This window comes from Agelaius phoeniceus, chromosome 22 (genome assembly GCF_051311805.1).
Source record: "Agelaius phoeniceus isolate bAgePho1 chromosome 22, bAgePho1.hap1, whole genome shotgun sequence".
Classification (NCBI taxonomy): domain Eukaryota; kingdom Metazoa; phylum Chordata; class Aves; order Passeriformes; family Icteridae; genus Agelaius; species Agelaius phoeniceus.
The window spans coordinates 2,950,126-2,972,732 of record NC_135286.1 but is presented as its reverse complement, the minus strand read 5'-3'; the positions used below and the strand labels follow the sequence as shown (position 1 = coordinate 2,972,732).

Sequence of the window (22,607 nt, the reverse complement as noted above, 5' to 3'; positions counted from 1 at the left end):
GGAAATCATCTAAGCTGAAAAGAGCCCATTTTGTGAATTCAGACCAGGCCTATTTAAATTAAAAAATAGAGGTAATTCCCAGGACAGAGGTATTTTTCTCTCAAGTAACTTGGGCTCAGTGTGGATTCTGATGCACAGGGCTGCTCTAGTCCCTCTACCAGACATGGGACTCTCAGACAAGGACACTGGGTTATTTGTCTCAGGCCAAAGGCATTTAGGGGTGGAATCAAAATTGTCTGAGGCTCCTGTGTTGACTCAGGCCAATGTGTCACTCCTCTCTATTTTCTAAGCTAATAAGATAGGACAGCTGGCAAACTTCTAGTCTCCTTGTCATTTATCCCCAAGAATGAAATAATCTGTTCTTTGCTTTAAAGAATTCAGAGTTATGGAGCAAAGATAAGAAATGTCTCAGCTTGCAAGCATTAGAGGCATTTTTGACTGTTGTGTTGCCCCAGGCAAAGCTTATCTAATTCCAGCTCTCCACAGACATTTGGCTGTCAATTCATCCTGAAGATTTTTGGAAGGAAGAGGATCTCTCTTAACTGTAAAGTGGGGTTTTTTGGGAATTAAAAGTGAGTCAAGAAAGCATTCAGCTCACTGGAAATATTACCAGGCAAAGTGGGGACTCTGCTGTGGCCAGCAGGTGAATGTGGATCTCCTGTGTGTTTTTTGTGGCTCTTGTTCTTGTGACCCTTCTGGGTTGATTCTTGAGAGGCAAAAAGTTGTTTCCCATAGTGAAGTCATGGGAACATTCTGCTCCTGTGCCTTTCCTAAAGAGTCTGTCTCACTTGGGTTGCTGCCTGGCTGTTCCCTCTTTCTCCTGCCAGCATTTCAGACTTTATCTTGAGGAATGGGAGGGAGTACCCTTTGCAGTTGTCAGTGGGTGGAAGATGATACAGCTTGGGACATCCAGCTGTCCTGAGGCCACTGAGAAAGAGCAGCATGCCAGATTTTTCCTGCCTGGATTCCAAAGAATCCATACTTCTGTTTAAGTAAGCCCATTATAAAGTAACCAAATAAAGGAAGACAACTGATGTCTGTAACACTAACAAACAGTGTTTGATTCCTTGGTACATAAAGCTCAGATGTTAATCAAACAATTGTTTTACATTCTGTGAGCAAAGGGAGCTGAGATATGGTGAGAGGAAATTATTTGCCCAAGGCTGAAACAAAAACCTTGCAGAGAAGCCCTGAGTGCCTTCAGTGCTGCTCCTGGCTTGGCTGGCTGTTCAGTGTGGGCAGCACAGCTTTATTTTTACAACCAACATTTAGTGTTTTCTAAAGCCCAGCCCATTTACTGACAAGGATGTTGCCCACCATGGTCTGGAGTGTTTTCCCAGTTCCTGTTTCCTGGACTGAATGCCAACAGCATGGTCTAAAAGTATATTGAGTATATTTCCTCCAATAGGAGCTTTTAATCACTCCTCTAATGGGCAGTAGTGGTGGGAAATCCAGCTCCAAAGCACTTTCTGAGTCAAAGATGGTAAATTGCTCTATTTTAAATATTTAGCAGATGTTCTCAAAATAGACTTAGCTAAGAAAAAAAAGGTGCTACACATGGACTTCACATGGTGGAGGGTAAATTGTCAGGAGTATGGCCTGGCAGGCTGGGAGCTGGGATGGGGCTAGGTAAAAGGAATTTTTTGATGAAAGAAAGGAAATTGTTCCAGCCATTCTGATTATTTTCAATCAAGTGGCTCATCCTGTGTGGATGTGAGCAAACTTTGTGCCCCCCAACTCCTCTCCCTGCCCAGCAGCATCTCCTGGGGCAGGCACGCAGGGAGCTGTGTGTGTCAGCTCACCTTGCTTTGAAGAGTGATTCCAAAATAAATTTCCTCTTGCTGTAACAATTCAGTTATTACATAAAAATGCCACTGCAATCCTCCTGCTTCATGTTGGCCAACTGCATGGCTTCAGGAAAAGGAAATCACAGCCAGAGTGAATGAACCCCAGTTTGTGGTCCCTGTCTTCAGGCTCTGTCTTACCCCACCTTTCTGTTCTTTTGCAATTTTGAACCTGGATCTTCTCTTATATTTACCATATCAACAGCCTTGGTACTTAAATGCTGTAGCTAAATCTGGTGTTAACTGGTGTTCAGCTGGGGTAGAATTGTGTGCTCTGGAGGAAGAACATGAAGAAACACTTCAGAAAAGAGAAGGGGAAGCTGTAAAAATTCCTGCTTCTGGAAAAACAAACCAGGGATTTTTCAGCCTCACTAACTGTGGAGGAGGAGAAAGGCAACTTCAAACTGCCATTCAGTGTTCAGATCAAACTCAGACAACTTCTTCCTTTCCAGATCCACACAGGAACATCTGCACCAGAATCATCAGTGCTGGCTACGTTCTCCAGCCCTGTGGCACTGGACCTGACAGCTCCAGGGAAGACTGAGCAGCCTGGGCAGCCTGATGATGCCCAGCCTCAGTTTCCCACAGCCAGCCCTGTGCCAGTGAAAAGCACAGCAAAGGCACAGGCAGAGACTTCTGTGCCCAGTGGAGTGCCCACAAATGGCAGTGTAACTACAGCCCAGAGCAGCACTGCTGCAGCCCCAAGCACTGCTGCCACCACTCCAGGTGAGGACTTGCAGGGCTCCAGCAAATGTCACCTGCTCAGGCTTTTTCAAGCCACAGCAGTGTGGAAGAATATATATAGATATATTATAAATATATTTGTAAATATATGGTATCAAGGTACCATAATTATCTATCTATCTATCTATCTAACTATCTATCTATCTATCTATCTATCTATCTATCTATCTATCTGTCTATCTATCTATCTCTATGTCTGTATCTATATCTATCTATATTATATCTAGATGTAGATATATAGATTATATAATAGATATAATATACATAAAAATAAGTATAAATATATATAAAATATATAGATAGCTATATATCTATATATGTGTATATATCTATATATAGCTATATATTATATATAGAGTATATTATATATAATATAATTTTATATATAGTGTATTATATATAGCATACTATATATTATATATAGTATATATATAGTATATATAATATATGTATTAAAATATATATTAAATATATAGATATCTATATATATCTATATATCTATCTATGTTATATATAGATACAGATATAGTATATTTTATATATATAGTATGTATAAAATATGCATTACAATATATAGATATATAGATATCTCTATATATATATAGAGAGAGAGATAGATAGATATATATATATATATATATAGATAATTATGGTACCTTGGAGAAAATACTGAGGCATCTGTGTCAGCACATGTGCTGTTGGATCCCAGTAATTCCTGAGGTCTGGAATGGAACTTGAACATCATAAATCTGCATGTGACCATTGCATGTGAGGACAGCTGGGAATTAATGAGGATATCTTAGTTCCCAACGTGAAGGCTGAGATGTGATGCAGGGCAGAGTCCTGGGAAATGTTTTTCCAGTAGCCTTGGCACACTGCTATCCATCAAATCCAGCAGAAATCTTAATGTGTGCTCAGAAAAGGGTGTAACTGATTCTTTTCTGTCCCTGAAGTGTCACTGCACAGTTCAGCCGTGGAGAACAGTGTACTTGGCTGTTAGCCCATGCTTTGCTCTGCAGCATGCTGATGTTCCTGTTCACACTGGTATTTCCTAAAACAGACTGTTGCAAGTGCACCCAGGCCAAAATGCCCTTTGGCAGCTCTGTTCCCTGAGCAGGGCTGGCAGCTCTCCCTGGGGCATGGCTGCACACAGGGAATGGCGTGTACTGCCCGTGTGCTGTCTCAGAACTCACTGCAGCCAGGGTGCTGAAGCATTCACTGCTCAATTGCTTTTGAATTTAGGGTGCCTTTCCCTTACAAGGGAACAAATGGAAAGTGTGAGGGAAGCACTGCACCCAAAGATGGTTTTGGCAGGAAGTTCATTGGCTGCTTGTGCTGACAAGTTAATTTTTTTTAAATTATTTTTTTAAGTTTAGGCTTACCTCACCTAAAAGTGGAAAATATGCTTTAAAAATCTTCATTGGTTTGTCTGGGACATCTAACATAGCCAGGGCCTCCTGGTTTTGCTAACCAATGCAAAGATGATGTAAAGAGTAGTTTTTCCAAGGTTTTTTATCTGTTTGTCTGGATTTTGTTTTTATTATTTCCTAATGAGATCTGATTGCTTCTTGCCTTGGAACTCTTTGAAGGTGAAAGATTGATGGAGTATTTGAGAGGGAAAAAAAAGGTGGTTAATTCCACTAGCTATTAAAATTGGAAGATAGATAAATAATAGATAATAAAGGTGGGAAAATAGCAGAATGTCTAAGGTCCCCTTTTCCCATTTTTTAAATTTAGATTTTTTGTGCATACCTCTGAAACATTGTCTTTGACAGGGTCAAACTAAAGAATGAATATTTTCTATGCATAATTCCCAGGTCCAATAATAAAAAGATAAATATAAAGCAAATGGGAAGGGAAGAGAGAGATGAGAAGGCCAAGAGGTGTTTTTAAGAAATGTGTTGAATTTTCTGGTTATCTTAATGCTAATAAAAAGCAGAAAAAAATATGTCCCTGGCTATAGTTTTCAAGGTTATCCTGTAGTTTTTAAAAGGAACCTGTCAGTTTATTTGAAATGGAATGGCAAGAAAATTCTTGAGCGGGGGGTGGAAAAGAAAATATAAATAAAAAAGGACCAAGTTTGTATCTTGAGCTTCCATACCCAGTGTGGCAGCTATGCAAGTTTAAAAAAATTCTCTTAGCCCTCAAGCAATTTTTCAAAGAAGAAATTCTGTGGATTCTTTATATATTTGTGAAGCTTTGGAATTGCAGTTTGGAAGTAGCAGTGTTTGTCTTGCTGTGCCATGAGCCTGCAGCTGAGTTCTCTGCCAAAAAGCTGTCAAGTAAAACCCTTCCCATCCTGCTGGACCTGGGTGAGGAGAGTCCCTGTGCAGGGCCCAAGGGCCAGGTTTCAGCCCAGTATCTGCAAAGAAGTGACTAAAAATTGTAAACCCCCATTAGTGCTTTTACATTGACAAGGAGAGCAAAAATCTGAGATGGGAGGGCTCTTGAGGAGCAGGATGTTTACAAAATACATCATCATTTGTAGCTGGGGTTTATTCCATCAACTGAAACCAAGCTGGGGTTTATTTTTCCCCTGTTCCTCTCCAATTCTGTGTTTGTCCCTTTCAGCTATGAAGGAGCTGGTGGTTTCTGCTGGAGACAGTGTTCAAGTGACCCTGCCAAAGAATGAAGTTCAGCTGAATGCATTTGTGCTTCCTGAACCACCACCTGGTAAAGCTTCCCTGGGAATTCTGTTAAGGGCTTGGGATGTGAAAAGGCAAACAGTCATTATGTGTGGCATGTATTAAGGGCAGTATTGAAAATGTCTTTTGTCAGAGAGCACTTTCCTGTGGAAATTTTTCATACTCAGCTATTGCCTTGTGCTGCCTCTCAGAGAAAATAGTGAGGCACAAAAAAAAATGGAAAGTGCTGCAAAGCCAGTGGATTTGGGAGATTGTGGGATGAGATGGGAGAAGAGATGGCACATTCTCAGGGTGGTGTATGAGGAAGAATTGGACTTTTAGCATCTATTCTTGGTATTAGCTGATAGGAACTGAGTTGTTTTAGCAAGTGATCAAAATCTGAACTGGGGTATTTGCCTGCTGAGGAACACATTCTATACACTCCTCATTTAATCAAATTGTTGGCAGGTATTTTAAAAATTCTTAACTCTGTCCACTGTGGCAGTGGGAGCTGTAGAAGCAGGTGTGATCCATGTTGTGGGCAGCAGGGATTGATTCATTCCTGCTCAAAAATTGGCATTCCTGTGTCTGCAGGATCTGAGGATGTGATAAGGCTTTTCTCTCTTATTATCCTGGAGCTGTGATTGTTCCAAAGCTCTTTATTGCCTTGGAGGCTGAAAGATGGGTTTTGATTCCAGAGTAAATGAGTTTAGAAGCACAGATTGTCTCTTTTCCTGGGTATATTCCCAAAAAGCCACAGCCCAAGCTGTCTCATTTCTCCACAGTGCAGCAGAATGTGCCTTGTAAATGTTTAATACCTTTGCAGTTCTTTAGCATGGCAGAAAGACAGGCTTTGAAAAAAAACATCTGGACCTTTTCTTTTTGTTTAAGGAACCACATATTCCTATGAGTGGGAGTTGATTACTCATCCAAAAGACTATAGTGGAGTAATGGCAGAGAAGCACTCCCAGACCCTGAAGTTGTCTAAGGTAAAGCTTTGGCTACTTCCTATCCTGCTGTGTTAAATGCCAAGTGGAGAAGATGGGGACCCCACCAGCCAGGAAAGACTTGTTTGGGGTTTCAGGGTGAATAGGAAATTGCATGGTGGGCAGGCAGCCAACATTGAACTGCAAGCCCTCTTCTGAGGCTCTTAGAAAAAGGAGATTGATCTGGCACAAGGGAAGGAGGAAATTGATTTCAGGAGGTACAAGCTGCCTACAAGCAGTGTGACAAGGCACACAAATGGGACAGTTTAACAGTAACAAGGGGAGGGAATATTCCTGGAACAGTGGGGTAGTCTGCTTAGGTCTGAGCCTTGTACTGCCCACTGGAAGAGGGTCTTGCTGCTTCCATTAACAAGACCCCTGCAATACCTCATGACATGTCCCTGCTGCTGCTCTTAGACAAGCTCTGACAGGGAAAGGGTTGCCAGTTCCTGCACGTGGGGATTCTTAACAAGGAAATGACTCTAAGTACTGTGAATATACAGTTCTGTACTTGAGACATTCCTCTGAGCAGCCTGGATTCTACTGCACTCAGAAAAAAATTATACAGGCTTTAGTGAGGATATCATGCAGAGCCAAACCTTTGGAAAAGAGTGTGCAGGTCTCTGTCAGGGTTTCAGCCTTTTGGGTGTCAAGATTGTTATCCAGCACCTGGTCCCTCATCCTCTCATTCTGGCTCAATAGTGGATGGTGAAGAGGTGACTGCCTGGCTCATGTCACCTAGAAGGAAAAGAAGAAACACTTGCATTTATAAAAATACACAAGAAGAGATTTTCTTCTTACATGCAGCCTTTTTCACCTCAAATGCAATCTGCTAGCTCAGATTCCTGTGGCCAGACAACCTGAACTAATCTCTATTATCTCTCTTCTGTTTGCCTTTTGTTGCTGGAAAATAAAGCTTGACTGACAATCCTGTGGCAGAGAGAAATAAATACAAGTCTTTCTGCATAGCCATTATAAACTAAAATACCTGTGATGCCATTTTGGCCTGGAAACCCTCCTTTGCTGTGTATGTAGAGGCTGAAGCACAATTGCCTGGGTGCTCCTGTGCCAAAGCACAGGAACTTGACCTTCCAATAGGTCCTGACATGGTGCCACCAACCTGTAGGTAAATAATCCTTTGTGTTTGTTTCCAGCTTACTGTTGGCCTCTATGAGTTCAAAGTCGTTGTGGATGGGGAAAACGCTCATGGAGAGGGATATGTGAATGTAACAGTGAATCCAAGTGAGTGCTGGGATTGGGTTTTCCTTGACTTCAGCCATCTCTGACAAGCCAAGGCAGCTGTACCATGGGGTTAGATTGTTTGGTTTGGTGTGGGGATAGTTCATTGTGCTATGAACTTGCAGCATGTAATATATACATCATTTAATATACACACATATATATGTATATATACACACACACACACACACATATATATGTATATATTAAATAATTTCCTAAGATTGGAAGCTATTGCTAAACATTGCTATTTTTTCTGTACTATATCAAGCCAACCACTTGATAAAAGAGCTCTAATCATGCTAGGGAAGTGCTCAGCAAACATCTCACCCTGAAAGGCCACTGCCTCCATAAAAACTAGCTGCAGTCTGACAAAAATCTTATAGCAGCAGGAGCAAAAACTGAAGAGAAGCCAGAGCTTTGAAGCTCCTTTGGAGGTTCCTTTCTTTCCTGTCCATAAGAAATATCATTCCCAACCACAGGCAGGTTAAGTCAAATCTCATTCCCTATTGTAAGACTTGGTTTGCAGATGAGCTGGTGGAGGTACAGCATCTTGTGCTGCCTCACTTTTTATGTGGCCTGTCTAAAGAGACAACCACAAGTGTCAATAAAACCCCTTCATTTTGCAGTCTTCAGCAAGACTTCTTGTACAAGCTTTGTGGGCAAAGAAGGGCTCTTGCACTCCCTAAATTAGCAAGAGTGTGTGGCTGGTCTTCTGGGTGCTGTGGCTGATCATTTCCTTATAAGCAGTGAGTTTGCAGCTGGCAGCATGCACCAAAATCCTTCACTTTTCAGAGCAGCAGCCACACTGTGGCAAGAAGCTGTAGGTGCTTGACCCAGTAGGGAAAAACTGATGCAGTGCAGCCTTCCCAGAGCACTGATGTGCTGGCTGTTCACCCCACACTGTTTGAAGCCCTTTTTGGCAGCACTGATTCCCCAAGCTGGTGTAGAACATGCTGGAAGCACAAATCACTGTTGCTGATAGTTTTGCAGTTCCTTGGCCAGGACTTTGTGCCTGTAGTGTGATGGTAACAGCTGGGTTGTTGTTGCAGAGCCCCGGGTGAATCAGCCTCCTGTTGCCATCGTGTCCCCACCATTCCAGGAAATCTCCCTGCCAACCATTTCCACTCTTATCGACGGCAGCAGTGAGTACCTGCAGGTTTTAGTGCAGCATCCAGCAGGGGGCTTTGTGTTTGGTCCTGGGCTGACCTTTTGCATAAAGTTTAAGAGAAACAATGACCTTGTCAAACACAGTTCAGTGAAAAGAATTGGCCTCTCTGGCCAGGAGAGCAGAACACACACAGCAGCACCTCTCCATGTTCCTTTTGAAGGGCACTGGCCTGAGCCAATCTCCTAAAAAAGGAAAAGCTCTGGAGGTTGCTGCTCAGAATCAAAAAGTAATTACTGTCAGTCAAACTTACCGAGCTCTTGGCTAAACTTCAAATGTGTAAGTTACTGACACGCCACCTTCAGTGATCCTGGCCTGCACTAGAGCTTTTCAGGAGTTCCTTTAAACAAATTCAGGTTGTCTTAGGCCCAGCTAGCATTGATTTGTTACAGTTTGGGTGTCTGAGCATAACAGGGACTTTGGGCTTCAGCCAAAAATACTAAACCTAGGGCAGAAGTGGGGACTGACCATTGGAATCTGTGAAGCAGCATTTTCCAACTCTTTGTGTGTGTGTGTTTTCCTCCATTACTGAAACAGAAAGCACTGATGATGATAAAATTATCAGCTACCACTGGGAAGAGCTGAAGGGTCCCCTGAGGGAGGAGAAGGTTTCCAGTGACACTCCCATACTGACACTCACCAACCTGGTACCTGGGAATTACACTTTCAGGTAGGTCACACCTGGCAGAGTCCATCAGCTCTCATCCCTTAAGAGTGAAATGTATGAGATTCCTGAAGTGTTAATCTGCTTTAAAAAAACCCAACACAAAACATGGAGAGAACTCCATTTTGTGATGTTCCCTCTCTCCACTCCTACACTTTCAAGTAGTTTTGTAGCTTTGCACTTCAGGAGAGATAAGCTGTCCAGCTACTTCTTATTCTTGCCTTGTAGCCCTGGTTGAGATGATGGCTGCTCTGTCAGTGCTGCAAAATGTCTCTTGAAATGTCAAATCTAAACTCTTTGGGTAAAGGCTTAGGAAGAAATGCAGTCTTCAAATCCAGTTTTTAAATGCAATGTGTTTGTCTCAGATAAGTGAGTGAGGTATAATGGATTGATGCACAACCCTGGCAATAGGTGGTGGCTGATTTTACTTTTGTATTTGTCCTGTGTTTTTCCTTTGGCCTGTATTTTGGTGTGATGTCCATCACTGCATCAGCAGATCTATTTAAAGTAAAATAACCTGGAGTAGCTCTTAGTGATCACTGCTTTCTTGTTAACCCGTTGGCATGAACTTACCAGATCCATGTTCAGGTCTAGATTTAGCAGAAAGCAGTTGTGTTTTGTGGTACCAGCCTACCTGAGGAGATGTGCTGTGTCCAGGCCACTTGGGGGTTAGAATGCACTTCTGTGTTTCACCTTGGAACTGGTTGTTAGATTTCAAGTGAGAGATGGATGTGACTGTTGAATTACTTGCATCACTTTGAGGCTGATAATTGGACATTTGGGGGAAGTTTCTATTCAGAAAAGTCTGTATTCAGCTCTGGTCACCATCACTTCTTATTTCCCTCTTCAGTCTAACAGTTGTGGACTCAGATGGTGCCAGCAACTCCACCACTGCTAACCTGACTGTGAAGAAGGCAGTGGATTATCCTCCAGTGGCCAATGCTGGCCCAAACCAGGTGATCACCCTGCCCCAGAACTCCATCACTCTCTATGGCAACCAGAGCACGGACGACCACAGCATCGTCAGCTACGAGTGGCTGCTGAGCCCCAACAGCAAAGGGAAGGTGATGGAGATGCAGGTCAGTGTCTCCTGTGCTCCATCTGGATTGCTCACTAGCTGGGATTTTATCTGTAATCCAACCAGTTTTAATGGACTGTTAGCAAATGTCTTTTAGAATCCTACAGAGCAAATGTGTGATATAAGTATGTGCCTAAGGTTAAATCCTTGTGAAGCTGGTGGTGGTTTAGTGGCTGAGCTGGAGCACCAGCCTCACCACTGGCATCCTGTTCCTTTCTTGAGCAATGCAGTTTTAAAACCTGCTGAAGAAGGGGGATTGAGAGAGGTGGGAACTTTTGAGCTGAATCTTGGAGTCTGAATTTCACTGATACTGGCCAGACTCTTCTCAGTGCTTAACAGTAAATGTTGGAACTTGTTTCTGTGTCATCATTTTAGTTTTAAAGACTATTACTACTGTCAAATTTATAGAATAAGAAAGTCCATGAATCGGGTTCACAATGTGTGGGATTTGCACAGGGCTCCCCAGAGATTTTACTGGAGTTGGGAACTGTTGAATCCCTAAAGGTCTGCTTGTATGGCATATTACTCTTGTTATGCCCCACAACAGTGTCCTTGTAGTATGCATAAATTTAGCTGCAAGAGCTTTGCTGAAGTGGCACAGACTCCTGCTCCCATAGCAGGAGTTGGTAATAACCCCCTAGAATGTGCTGGTAACAGTTACTTTAGAATCAGAGTCTTCTGGCCCACCATCATCTGCACGAGGATTGTTTCTAATCCATGAAAATCTTTTCTTACAGGGTGTGAGGACACCAGTCCTGCAGCTCTCTGCAATGCAGGAAGGTGATTACACCTACCAGCTCATAGTGACTGATTCTGCTGGGCACCAGTCCACTGCAGAGGTCACTGTGATAGTCCAGCCAGGTAAGCTGCCTTTACCTGCTCTTGCTGCTTCCCTTCCAGGGGTTGGAGGTGAGCAGCAATCTGTCAGCGACCTCTAGATCTTATGGTGACTTTCAGAAAAGCTGATCTGATTTAGGAACATTCTGGGCTGGTATATTGCTGATAAACGAGCAAAAGAAAGCTTGTAGGAATATTACCTTTGTGGGCCATTCTCTTATTTTACACAGTGTAACCTAATTGATATTTTCCTACAATAAAGGCAGGATTGTATTTCCAAACAGCTGTGTCTGCCCACAGTGCTGGGTCCTGGGACAGGGGCAGGAAAAGTGGAGCAGTACTGAGAGAATGAGAGCAAAAATCAGAATTCCTAGTTTTCAGTTTCATTTTATTGCATATGTGTGAATTAAATGCTTATTGAATTTCTTAACTGCTTTTAACCTCACTTTATCTGAATACAAGGTAGTGGGCAAGGGATGTACTGGAAAATCTTATTGGTGGTGTTTTAAGCTTCACCTTTATGGTGTGTGTTAGAGAAATCCTGCATTCTTTTCCAGAAAACAACAAGCCCCCAAAGGCAGATGCTGGTCCAGATAAAGAATTGACTCTTCCTGTGGACAGCACCACTCTAGATGGCAGCAAGAGCTCAGATGACCAGAAGATAGTCTTCTATCTTTGGGAAAAAACACGGTGTGTATCACCTTCCATGTTCTTGTGTATCCAAATCTTTCATTTAAAACAGCCCCACACCTCTCTTGTGTTCAGTCATGGTCACATGGGGCCTGACAAGCTTTACCTGAATAAGACAAGGATTTATATTTGGTTGGAAAGAAATGGGGTTTTCTTTGAGCATGAGAAATAGCTTTGCCTTCATCTCTAGGCCTGGCTCCCACTCTGAGCGTGGTGTGGCTCAGCTGTGTTTCCATTCACAGCAATGGAGCTTGGGTCTCATGGAGAGACAGACCCTTGTAATCAACAACAGCAGGGCCTCCTAACTCGATGCTTTTGCAGTTTGTTTAAAGGAGGCAGAGTTCTCTTCAACTCTAAATTCCCTGAAATGCTTTAGGGAATTCAGGAAAAAGCCTATGAGCAACTTGCAGTAGCTTTTTCTGTTTGTTAATGCAATGTCTGTGCAAAGCCCTAGAAATGAAGGACTGTTATTGCTTTGCACCTTTTTTTTTTTACAAAATTGGCTCATTGTGCAGTTCACAAGCCAAGTTCCTGAAAGTACCACTATTTGTAAACACCACCTAAGTGCTGTTATCAGTATTCCTCTGGTTTAAAATTAACCAATGCATTAACCTGCCAGAAATTATGCTTTTTGTTCTGGATTCTGCACTTATTCTTTAGATTATCTTGCTGTAACTGGAGAACATAATTTTAATTTTTATAATGGCCTATTATTTCCAAGCTCCTGTTTGGAGCGAGGTTGCCTCCAGTGCTCTGTGCAAAGTTTAAACTTATCAAAACCCCTGAAAAAGGCCCAAAACGAACCAAACCCCTTGTGTCTTGGTTAGGGGTCCAGATGGTGTGAAGCTGGAGAATGCCAACAGCAGCATTGCCACTGTCACAGGCCTCCAGGTTGGGACATATGAGTTCACTCTGACAGTGAAAGATGAGAGGAACCTGCAGAGCCAAAGCTCCGTCAACGTCATCGTCAAGGAAGGTACGTCCAGCCATGAGCAGAGCTGCTCAGCCACTGGTTATCTCAGCAGTTCAGCAAAACCTGTGTTCAGAGACACAACAGGAGTAAGGAATGGAGGGAGACAATGTGGACAGCACTGAAGTGGCCTTGAGATTTGCCTTTTTCTGGAGGAATGGTGTTTTCAGCTTAATCCTGCAGCATTTCCCTTCTCTTCCCTGGGGTTAGACTGGGATTTCTGGAGTACACTGGAGATCTAATGCAGTAATTTTTGATTGGGCATTACAAGATCTTTCTCCAAGTGTTTTCTCTCTGTTTATTTAGAGATAAACAAGCCACCCGTTGCAAAGATTGCTGGTAATGTTGTCATCACCTTGCCCACAAACACAGCAGAGTTGGATGGATCAAAGTCCTCTGATGATAAAGGGATTGTCAGCTACTTGTGGACCCGAGATGAGGGGAGCCCTGCAGCTGGGGTGAGCTTTCTTTTGTAAAGGATCACAAAAATCAGTGCAAGGTAGTGTTGACAGCTCCTGAGGAAATACAAAGCTCCTTGTTGGGCTGTTACTCTGTCATATCCTGAAATATGACAATACATGGTGCTGCTTTGATCCTTTGTTTCCTCATACTTACTTTGTTCTGCCTTCCAGGAAGTCTTAAATAATTCAGACCATCATCCTGTCCTCCTCCTGTCCAATCTGGTAGAAGGGACCTACACATTTCACCTCAGAGTAACAGATGCCAAAGGAGAGAGTGATGTGGAAAGGACCACGGTGGAGGTCAAACCTGGTGAGCCTGAGTTTTGTGCCGTACCACATTTGCCTGCAGCCCTCTGGATACAGCACACTGGGATTAAAATGTGTCATCTAGTCTAGTTTAGAACTGTAAATGTCAAAAGTTTTGGGGGATGTGGTTGTGTTTTCCTGTGGTTTTTGAGGGCTGACTCTCACTGCTTCTGTTACCTTGTGTCCCTTCCCACAGTGCCACTCTGTAGTTCTGTGTTCAAATCAGAAACATCCTGGAAAGATAACTAAAAACCTGCCTTGTGCCCAGGCTGCTAAATAGAAACTCTAAAGATCTGTACAATCTACATTCTGTCTAGATCCTAGGAAAAATAACCTGGTGGAGATGATCCTGGATGTGAACGTGAGCCAGCTGACGGAGCGGCAGAAGGGGATGTTCATCCGGCAGATTGGGGTGCTGCTGGGCGTCCTTGACTCAGATATCACCGTGCAAAAGATCCAGCCATACACTGAACAAAGGTGGGGTTCATCTGGGAGGGTACACAGCAAGGAATTGCTCGAGGGTTTGGAAAATCAAGGCCTTTTGGAAAGCAGATTGGATCACTGGGACATGTGGAGTTGTTAACATTGATATTCCTGCTTGCATCAGAGGTGCCAAGCAGGTCTTGAGTATCTTTCCCCTCTGGAGATGGTGCATTGCCCTTGAAAACTGCTGCTGCTGGTGTATTTTCACCTCAAACCTGTAAAATAAGAACAAATCTGATTTGTTTTTTGAAAATTGTGGAGACTCTGTAAAGGGATGTTCTGCAGCTGGAGAAGTAACAGAGCTTGGTGCAGGAATTTGCTGAAACACTTAGAACACACCAGAGTGTGTAACAATCCCCTTCACCTTCATGCCAGATTGGTACCTCATACAATCACAGACTGGAGTGGGTAGGAAGAGACCTTAAGGATCATCCAGTTCCAACCACACAGCCCAGACAGGGAGCATCTTCCACTAATTCTGCAGAAGCTTTATTGGCTACACAACTGCTTCAACCTAATGTATAAAAAATGTTGAAAGCCAATGTAATTTCTGTTTGAAGAGATAGAAAAGCTTAATTTTGATTGCTATTTGGCTTACAGAAAACTGCATTTATCCTAAACCCATGGAAGTTGACTGCTGATCAGGGCTGTTGACTGGTCAGGGTGGTCAGGGTGGTATTGCCTACCTGGAGAGTGGCAACAAGCCATGAGTGGAAATCTGTTGAAATAAGTGCAATATTGCACTTAGTTTTTATTAAAAGGGGAGTAGTTTTAAAGTACCTAAAGCACTGAAGAAGATTTAAGGGACATGCTTAAAGTCCTGCAGCAAGTCAGCAATAAATCTGCTGTTACTTTACACCTAGCTGAGTGCTCTGATGTATCGATTCCTTTGTGTCCACATGGCCTGCTGTAGCAGGAAAATCAGAATTCATTGTCCATGCAAACCTAGAGAGCTGAGAACAGAGGAGCCAGCACTTTCTGTTGTAACTGTAGCTCTCTGTCTCTGCCATGAGCAAACCAGTCGCCCCTGAGTAAGGCAAGTAAGGGATTCTTGTCATTAATGCTTCATCTGTTTATGTGTTCAAGCAGACAAAAGAGTGGGAAGTGTTATAAAGGAGCAGAGATTGTTTCCTGACAGATGGCTTTAAGATCCCATTTTTGCTTCCACTGTCAAAGTAACTTGTGCTGTTAAAAAAAGAGCTTTTTCCTCTGACTGTTGGTTTGTTCTTTTTCACATACTCTGAGGGTTTCACTGATATGCCATTGACTCATGAGCTCACTAGTGATAATAAATCCCAAACATTCACGCATCCTTTTGTGAGTCTAAAGGATCCACAGGGCTCTGCAAGGTGAGCAAGCCATGAGGAACAAGTTCTTCTATCATAAAGTTAATGCAGTAAAGCTGCAGAATACAGAATCCTTCACACCTGGGTTGGTTTTGGGCTACAGCACTTGGTGCATTCAAACTCAGCTTTGCAAAGACTTCCACTCTCTGGTGTTGGAGCTCTGTGCTGAGCATGTAAATGGACCCCCAAGTTTCAGGGTAGTAAACTCTCAGGATCCCACAAAGAGGAGGGAAGGAAGGAGAGTATGAAAACAGCAAGACCTTAAAGTCTGGGGATTTGATGCTTAGCATGAACATGCAAAGATCTGCTTGATGTGCAAATTTGAGTGCAGCCATAGCTTGGAAAACATGAATGGATCAGATATTCTGAAGGGTTTTCTACTGTAAGACCAGGTCTGCTATTACTGCTTTCAAACAGAGCCAGAAGTCTGGTCTTCAAATAAATTTGAGATTCTGAGTAAGTCCCTCTAATGACAGACTGGAGAGTGTGCTCTCCACCTGATGTTTGGAGAAGCAGCAGGTAATTAATAATTTTTGCCTCTCTTCCAGCACGAAGATGGTGTTCTTTGTGCAGAACCAGCCTCCCCATCAGATATTCAAAGGACGAGACGTGGCCTGGACGCTGAAGAACGAACTGAGGAAACAACAGTCAGACTTCCTCATCTTCCGGGCCCTGGAGATTAACACAGTCAGTAAGTGAGAGTCTCTTGGGATAGACTGAACATCTTTTACCTTCCTTTCAGCTGCCTGACAGAAATAAGGGTGCTAAAACCACCCACATGCCCACACACACTCACTGCAGGAGCTTTCATGTTAATAAATGGGAAACAGAAAATAAGTCTATTAGACTATTCACTAATTGCTTATTTACCAATTAATTCTGTCTATTCACTATTCAACTTCTTATAAATAATTACTTGCAGTGTTGCTGTGAAGATTCGAGTTCACAAAACCAAAAGCAGATTGATACTTATGAAACTAAAATACAGTATTAATGGACTATAGCCACTGAAATCAGTGTCATCCTGAAAACAATGAACTGCACATCTTGGTAGCTGTGAACCCACTTGTTTCCTGTGCAGCACAAACATCAGTCTGCAGGAAATGTTCCCCTTCTATCACTATTTTACATCTTTACATTAGCACTGCTTTTCTTTTATGAGATCCATCCTGTGAGGATCATTTGCTGATCAGTTAGAGATTTGAAACTAGAATTGCATAAAGTAATTATTTTCATTACTTCCTGATTTTACCATTTTGTGGCCTTCAGAAGCCATTTTTCAGTTCTGTTTGGTGCCTCCAAAGGATCTGTTTGTTTCTTGTCTGTCTCACAGTCGGGGTTTGAATTGGAAAATCAAAACTTTGTTTAAAAACACTTACTTGACTAATATACAAATTCCATAACTTGTATATCAAAATGAGGATTTATTAGGCAAAATATATGTTGCTGGTGAAGTTGGATGTTTCAGTTTGGCAGGAAGCCCAGGTGCTTACTTTGCACTTCTCACCTCTTGTGATTACGGCTGAGCTATGAATGAGCTACAGAGGGGCCACATTCAGATCAGAGCCTGCAGGAGGGGTTGGCTGGATTGAACTGTTTTGTCCCATTTTTGCCTCACCTGTGAGTCATTTAGTTCACCTTGCTGGTTTTGGCCCCCAGCCTGTCAGCTGAACTGCTCCGAGCACGGGCGCTGCGACTCCTTCACCAAGCGCTGCGTGTGTGACCCCTTCTGGATGGAGAATTTCCTCCGGGTGCAGATGGGGGACGGCGAAAGCAACTGCGGTACGTGACCCCCCCGGGTGGGCACCTTGGCACAGAAACCCCTGTTTGGAACCCAGGCTGGGCACATGCCAGGCACCTGCTGACTCCCTGTTGTTCTGATGAGATGCTGACACCAGCACACAGACCCTTGTCTCACCTCTGGGCAGATGTTTGACAGGGGAGTGAGCTCCCTTCACAGCCTCCCAGTGGACACTCACTGAAGTTGAGTCTATTCTGGGTGTATAAAGCACAGCTCTCTTCTGTCATCTCTGTCCTGCCACAGGAGAGCAAATTGTATAAACCAGCACACAGTGAACACTGCCCAGCAGGTCCACACACTGGATCCCCTAGGGGATCTGGTGGTGCTGCCAGTGGGGAATGCCAGCCTCTAATTCTGCAAAGAGGAATGCCAGCCTCTAATTCTGCAAAGAGGCATGCCTTGCCTTTTCTTTCCCAAAACCAGTCCCCTAAAATCTGCACTGTCAGTTGTACGAGGTGCCAAAATGTGTTTATCTCTGGGGTTTTGCTTGCAGAGTGGAGTGTGCTGTATGTGATCATTGCATCTTTTGTCATCGTGGTTGCCTTTGGAATCTTGTCGTGGATGGTGATCTGCTGCTGCAAGAGGTGGGACTGAGACCAAACCCCTGCTGTATCCAGGTTTCACAGCCAAGTGTCTGCAGTAGGAGGTTAAAGATTCAATCCCATTGTCCCAGCAGGTCATCTGCTAAGCCTTGGGATGCTGGGTTTTCTCACTTAAGTGTTTCAAGTTAAATATTGAAGTTCCACAACTCTGGGTTATATTAAGAAGCAAAATTTGGATTAACCTATAAATGTGCAACTGAGCAACATTTTAATGTTTCGCTTTGTAATATGAACATAATCCTAAATGCAAGTGCTTTAGCTTTGAAGATCAGAGTTGTTTTTCTTCTGGCTCTTTCAGAAATGGACTGTTCCTTAATTCCTTTTTCTCCCCTTTAGACGGAAAGGAAAATCCAAAAGAAAAAGCAAATACAAGATTTTGGATGCAACGGATCAAGAAAGCCTGGAGTTAAAACCAAATCCCAAAGCAGGTAAAACATGAGAGGGAAGAGCTCAGCACTTCCAGAGTGCTGACTGGGGACTCTTCTTTGGTAGACTTAAAATAACAGTGAAGCAAACGTGATGTAGGGACTGACAGAGGGGTCTCAGAAGATCTGAGAGCTTGTCTCAGATCTGTATATGGGGTATTTAGTAAAGTCATCTATGTAGGTTTGGAAATTGGGGCTGAAACTGGCCTGGTCCTGGTGTCTCCACTTGGTACCTCAGAAGTAGGAAGTGGATGCATTAAGCTGTGCAGAACAGTCTGACTCAGAAAGCCCAAAATTGGGTCTTGACTGTAACTTCTCCTGCTCTGAAGTTTTTCCCTGGGTTCTGGTAGTTCCCTTCCTGCCAATATGCAATTCTTTGGTCATTCTCTGCAGCAAAGCAGGAATTCAGTGGCACTAAACATTACACTGAACTGATCAACACCTGAGAACAACCTCAAAATACTTGTGTATTGGAGAGATTGAGGTTTATTTCTGCTCTGCTACTCACCCACCACAAACAACTGGTTCATCAACTTATTTATTCTTGCTCCTGTGCATAACAGGCTGTGAAAATTTCACATTTTAGCTCATCCTCTAGTTTTCCAGTAAGCAGGTGCATTTCAGAGGGAGCTCCATGAATTCCTCAGTGCTCCATGTGGCTACAGGTCCGTTGGCCCATTCCAGAAGGGCAGGATTTGTCTTCAGTGTTCTTAGCCAGCACTTCCCTGCCTGCATTGCTGACCTGAGAGTGCTTGTCAGTGCTTTGCAAAGATCAGGAAGTTATTTCAGGCTGGAGTGGTTTTATCTGATACATGAACCAAGCCATGGCCACCTGCTGACTGACCAGGAACAGAGGGAAGTGTTGGGAAGGATGTGCCAAGTACAGCCCTGCTGAAAGCCAGGCAGCTCTGCACTGCTGAGTGTGTGTTTCATGTCAGAGTGTGTCCTGGTTTTGTTTAGAGAAGGAGATGTGTTAACTGTGCATGGAAAAGAGTCCCTGATCCTTGTTTGCAGCAGAAAATGACTGCTCATCCTGGTATTATCCCACTTAATGGTGTTCCAGCAAAGTGAGCAGTGCCCAAGAGCAGCATGGAGGGCATTGCAGTGACAGACTGATCAGCTGTTCCTCTGAGGACCAGGCTGTCCCAACTGCTCAAACACAGATACCCTTGCAGGAAACCTGGGTGTGTTTCCCTCCCTCAGCACCCAACTCTGCTTTAATCTGACCATCTGTCACCTCAGAGCCCACTGTGCAATAAATGTGCTAAATGTGCCTCACCATTTGCTCTATGGTAACTAAACTCATCTTGCTGTTTCTGAGGCTGGCTGCTGACTGAAGTCTTTTTCCCTGCTAGATATGTCCAGGGAGCTTTCTGCTAACAGAGGAAATGTTGCATTTCTCCATTAAGGAAAAGCTAAATTTAAATATTTCCTCTGCCGACAATATCAGTAAATGTCTCTCTCCCGTCCTTGTGCATTAATCTAAATTCCTCCTGCTAATTTCTCTCTTCCCTTGCAGGCAGGAGTAGCAGAGAGGAGAGTAGGGAGAGGGTAGTGAGATGGCAGAGATCTCCCTCACACACCTGCATATTCTCTAACTCCAGTTGTGAGCCCTCCAAGCATTTTCTAGGCAATGCCCCGAGCAAGGTCAGGGAGACAGAGCTCCCACGTGTGCTCACATCCCCTTCTGGTCACATCATTGCCTTCCTGTCTGCTTGTTGTGCTTTGTGCTGTCTTGGAGTGTTGTTGTGACCTCTGACATGCCAGAGTGTCTGAGACAGGATCACTTTGGCTTCAGCATCACAGGGAATAAGAGACACACAGAGGAAGGTCAGATTCTGCTGCCTCTTAGACGTGATCGGAAAAGGAGACTTAGAGGGGATGGAGCAAGGTGAGGTCCTCACCGGTGTTAAAAGCTTTTCTAACCTGGGAATGTTTCCCCTTCAAGGTGGCAGACAGAAAGCCCAAGTCCTCAACACGAGCCTGATGCACTCAGAGTCTGAGCTGGACAGTGATGAAGCCATCTTCACATGGCCTGACCGGGAAAAAGGGAAACTGCTCCGCAGCCAGAACGGCTCCTTGCGCAACGGCCAGCTGAGCCTCAAAGGCAAGAGCCAGAGGGAGGAAATCCTATAGCCCCCCTTGGACAGCCTTGGCTGGAGCTCAGCAGGGAAGGCCAATCCCATCCCTGTCCTACCATGGCCTTTGGAGGCCACTTTGACCAGGACAACGCTGCTAACTCGTTTCACAGAAAATAACTTTGGTTTTCTGGGTTTCTTTTCATTCGGTTAAAACTGGTTGTACTTGAATTTGAACTTCAAGGGAAATCAAAGGGAGGAGAAGGCAACTGTGAATCCCCAGGAGAAGAGTCAGAAAAGGATGGAGCTGGCATCTGGAGAGGGCAGGACAGAACCACTTGGAGCAACTGTGAATGTGCAGGACCCTCCTAAGCCGCCTCAGAGTGCAGTGGAGGGAGCACCTGTGGACTTCAGCTCACTTGTCTTGGAGCTCCTTGGAGAAGGAAAGTCAAGTCCTTGAGCTCTGCTCTGAGCTCCCTTCAGGCTCCCATAGCCTAACACAGGCTACTTGTGCTGTCCAACAACTTTCTTCTCCTTTACTCTCACCTTCCCTAATGGTTTGAGCACTATTTTAATGTAGACTTGTCCTTTCACATGCACTTGGCTGCTGTTGGAGTGTAGAGGAGGGGGAATGTAAACACTCTGGCAGTTTGCAGGTAGGAGAGGGGTTTGTGGCTGTTCCAAATCACTGTCAGGCTGCTCTCATGATGGGTGTTGGGACTTGGTGCCTGTTCATGTGTGAAAAGCTGACCTGTGGTTACTGCCCAGGCTGGGAGAGCCCCTCCTGCAGCAAAGTCCTGCTTGGTACCAGAGCTGGGGACACACACACCCACCTTTGGTACCTGTGTCCAACGTCTGGCTTCATTCCAAAGCTGTGACATGTTCTGTGGCCCCAGCACCTTCTGTTGGTCACCAGGCCGTCCATGAGGCTGGACATTACCCATATCTCAGTTATGGAACACTATGTACTGTGGTTTTTTGGTTTGGTTTTGGTTTTTTTTTTTCCCTTAAAATTTGCACATCCCAGGTGATGGGGATTGGTGTCTGCAGTCCCCAGCTGGCTGCTCCTTCAGGCTGGCAGCTCACTGGCCCTGTGCTGTTGTGGCTGCAGAGCCCTGTGTGCTCCTATTGCAGTGTCAAGAGCACACTGATGTCCTTTTGTGGTGGAAAAGGGAACTCTGGGTGCCCAGGGGTGGTGGGCAGTGCCAACAGCACGTGGCACAGTGTGTCACTGTGTCCCTGCTGCCTGAGCCCAAGGGCAGCAGGGGGGTCCTTTCCCATTCCCACTCCCTTTTCTCACTGTGCTGCTGTCGTGAGTTGCACCCTGTCCTCGGGCAGAGCTCAGCCTCGTGCTGGCATGAAGGATGCCACTGCGTCTCTGGGGATGGGTGGGCAGTTCATTGCCTTTCTTTGTGTTTAATTTAAAAACTGGAAACTGGTTTCATTGGCTTTTTTGTTTTTTCTTCTTCTTATTGAGCTATGAAAGCCAAAAGGCTTTAAGTTCCTCAGTTGTATTTATATTGCTGCACTACTGATTTGTGTTGAGCTAGATGAAGATTAAACACTATTGAACGTGAGGGGATGTTCCCTCACTGAATGTAGTCATGGCTGCTGCTGAGTTTGTTTTTTGGGCAATCAGCTGTTCCTCAGGCCCAGCTCTTGCAGCTCTCCCAGTGCTGAGGCTGTGGCATTTGCTGGCGTCACAGCACGGGCCACCCTCTGCCTCTTGTCTGGCACACAGCTGGGGCTTGGCTCAGGCTTCCCCTCCCTGGAGGCTCCTGCACCCTCCACACCCACCCAGGACCACACACAGGGAGGGCTGACCCTGGAGGCTCCTCAGAGGGCACAGCCCAGCGCTGGCTGTCCCATGGCCCCACACTTAACTCTTGGGTGACACCACCCTCATGTGCCTTCGTTTGGATGTGAGCAAACTGTGGGAACAGGAGGGTTTGGAGCTGCAGGGATTGAGCAGGTGTGCCCTGAGGCTGCAGCTGTGGGAGCACTTTGTGCTGGCAGAGGGGAGCTGTTGGGCTCTGCTGAGTTCTGGTCATTGGGGATTTTTGGAGCCCCTCTCTCCTGCCCAGCCCAGGGAGGGCCCCCAGCAGCAGGTGGGGGCTCAGGCACTGCAGGGGTCAGAGCCCTTCTCAACAGCCCCAGGGTGGGCTTTCAGTGAGCCTGGCTGCTTGTTACAGGAGAGGGAATTACAGTCAGTGCAGCTGTTACCTCCAACACCTTTGTTCAGCTGCAGTTGTTTCCTTCAA

General features: G+C 44.6%; 1 protein-coding gene across 1 annotated transcript in view; it reads left to right on the top strand.

The window, feature by feature from the left end:
• KIAA0319L (KIAA0319 like) overlaps positions 1-21,947 on the top strand; it is a 30,617-nt gene extending 8,670 nt beyond the window's left edge. The window contains exons 4-21 of the mRNA XM_054648247.2: positions 2,297-2,570; positions 5,160-5,261; positions 6,104-6,201; positions 7,353-7,440; positions 8,490-8,582; positions 9,143-9,275; positions 10,120-10,348; positions 11,085-11,208; positions 11,742-11,874; positions 12,702-12,850; positions 13,151-13,302; positions 13,477-13,615; positions 13,929-14,088; positions 15,989-16,131; positions 17,100-17,222; positions 17,735-17,825; positions 18,180-18,271; positions 20,217-21,947. Coding sequence (XP_054504222.2) covers positions 2,297-2,570; positions 5,160-5,261; positions 6,104-6,201; positions 7,353-7,440; positions 8,490-8,582; positions 9,143-9,275; positions 10,120-10,348; positions 11,085-11,208; positions 11,742-11,874; positions 12,702-12,850; positions 13,151-13,302; positions 13,477-13,615; positions 13,929-14,088; positions 15,989-16,131; positions 17,100-17,222; positions 17,735-17,825; positions 18,180-18,271; positions 20,217-20,404 — 2,511 coding nt within the window. The 3' untranslated portion in view covers positions 20,405-21,947. The remainder of the gene's footprint in view (positions 1-2,296; positions 2,571-5,159; positions 5,262-6,103; positions 6,202-7,352; positions 7,441-8,489; positions 8,583-9,142; positions 9,276-10,119; positions 10,349-11,084; positions 11,209-11,741; positions 11,875-12,701; positions 12,851-13,150; positions 13,303-13,476; positions 13,616-13,928; positions 14,089-15,988; positions 16,132-17,099; positions 17,223-17,734; positions 17,826-18,179; positions 18,272-20,216) is intronic.
• Positions 21,948-22,607: the final 660 nt, after the last annotated feature.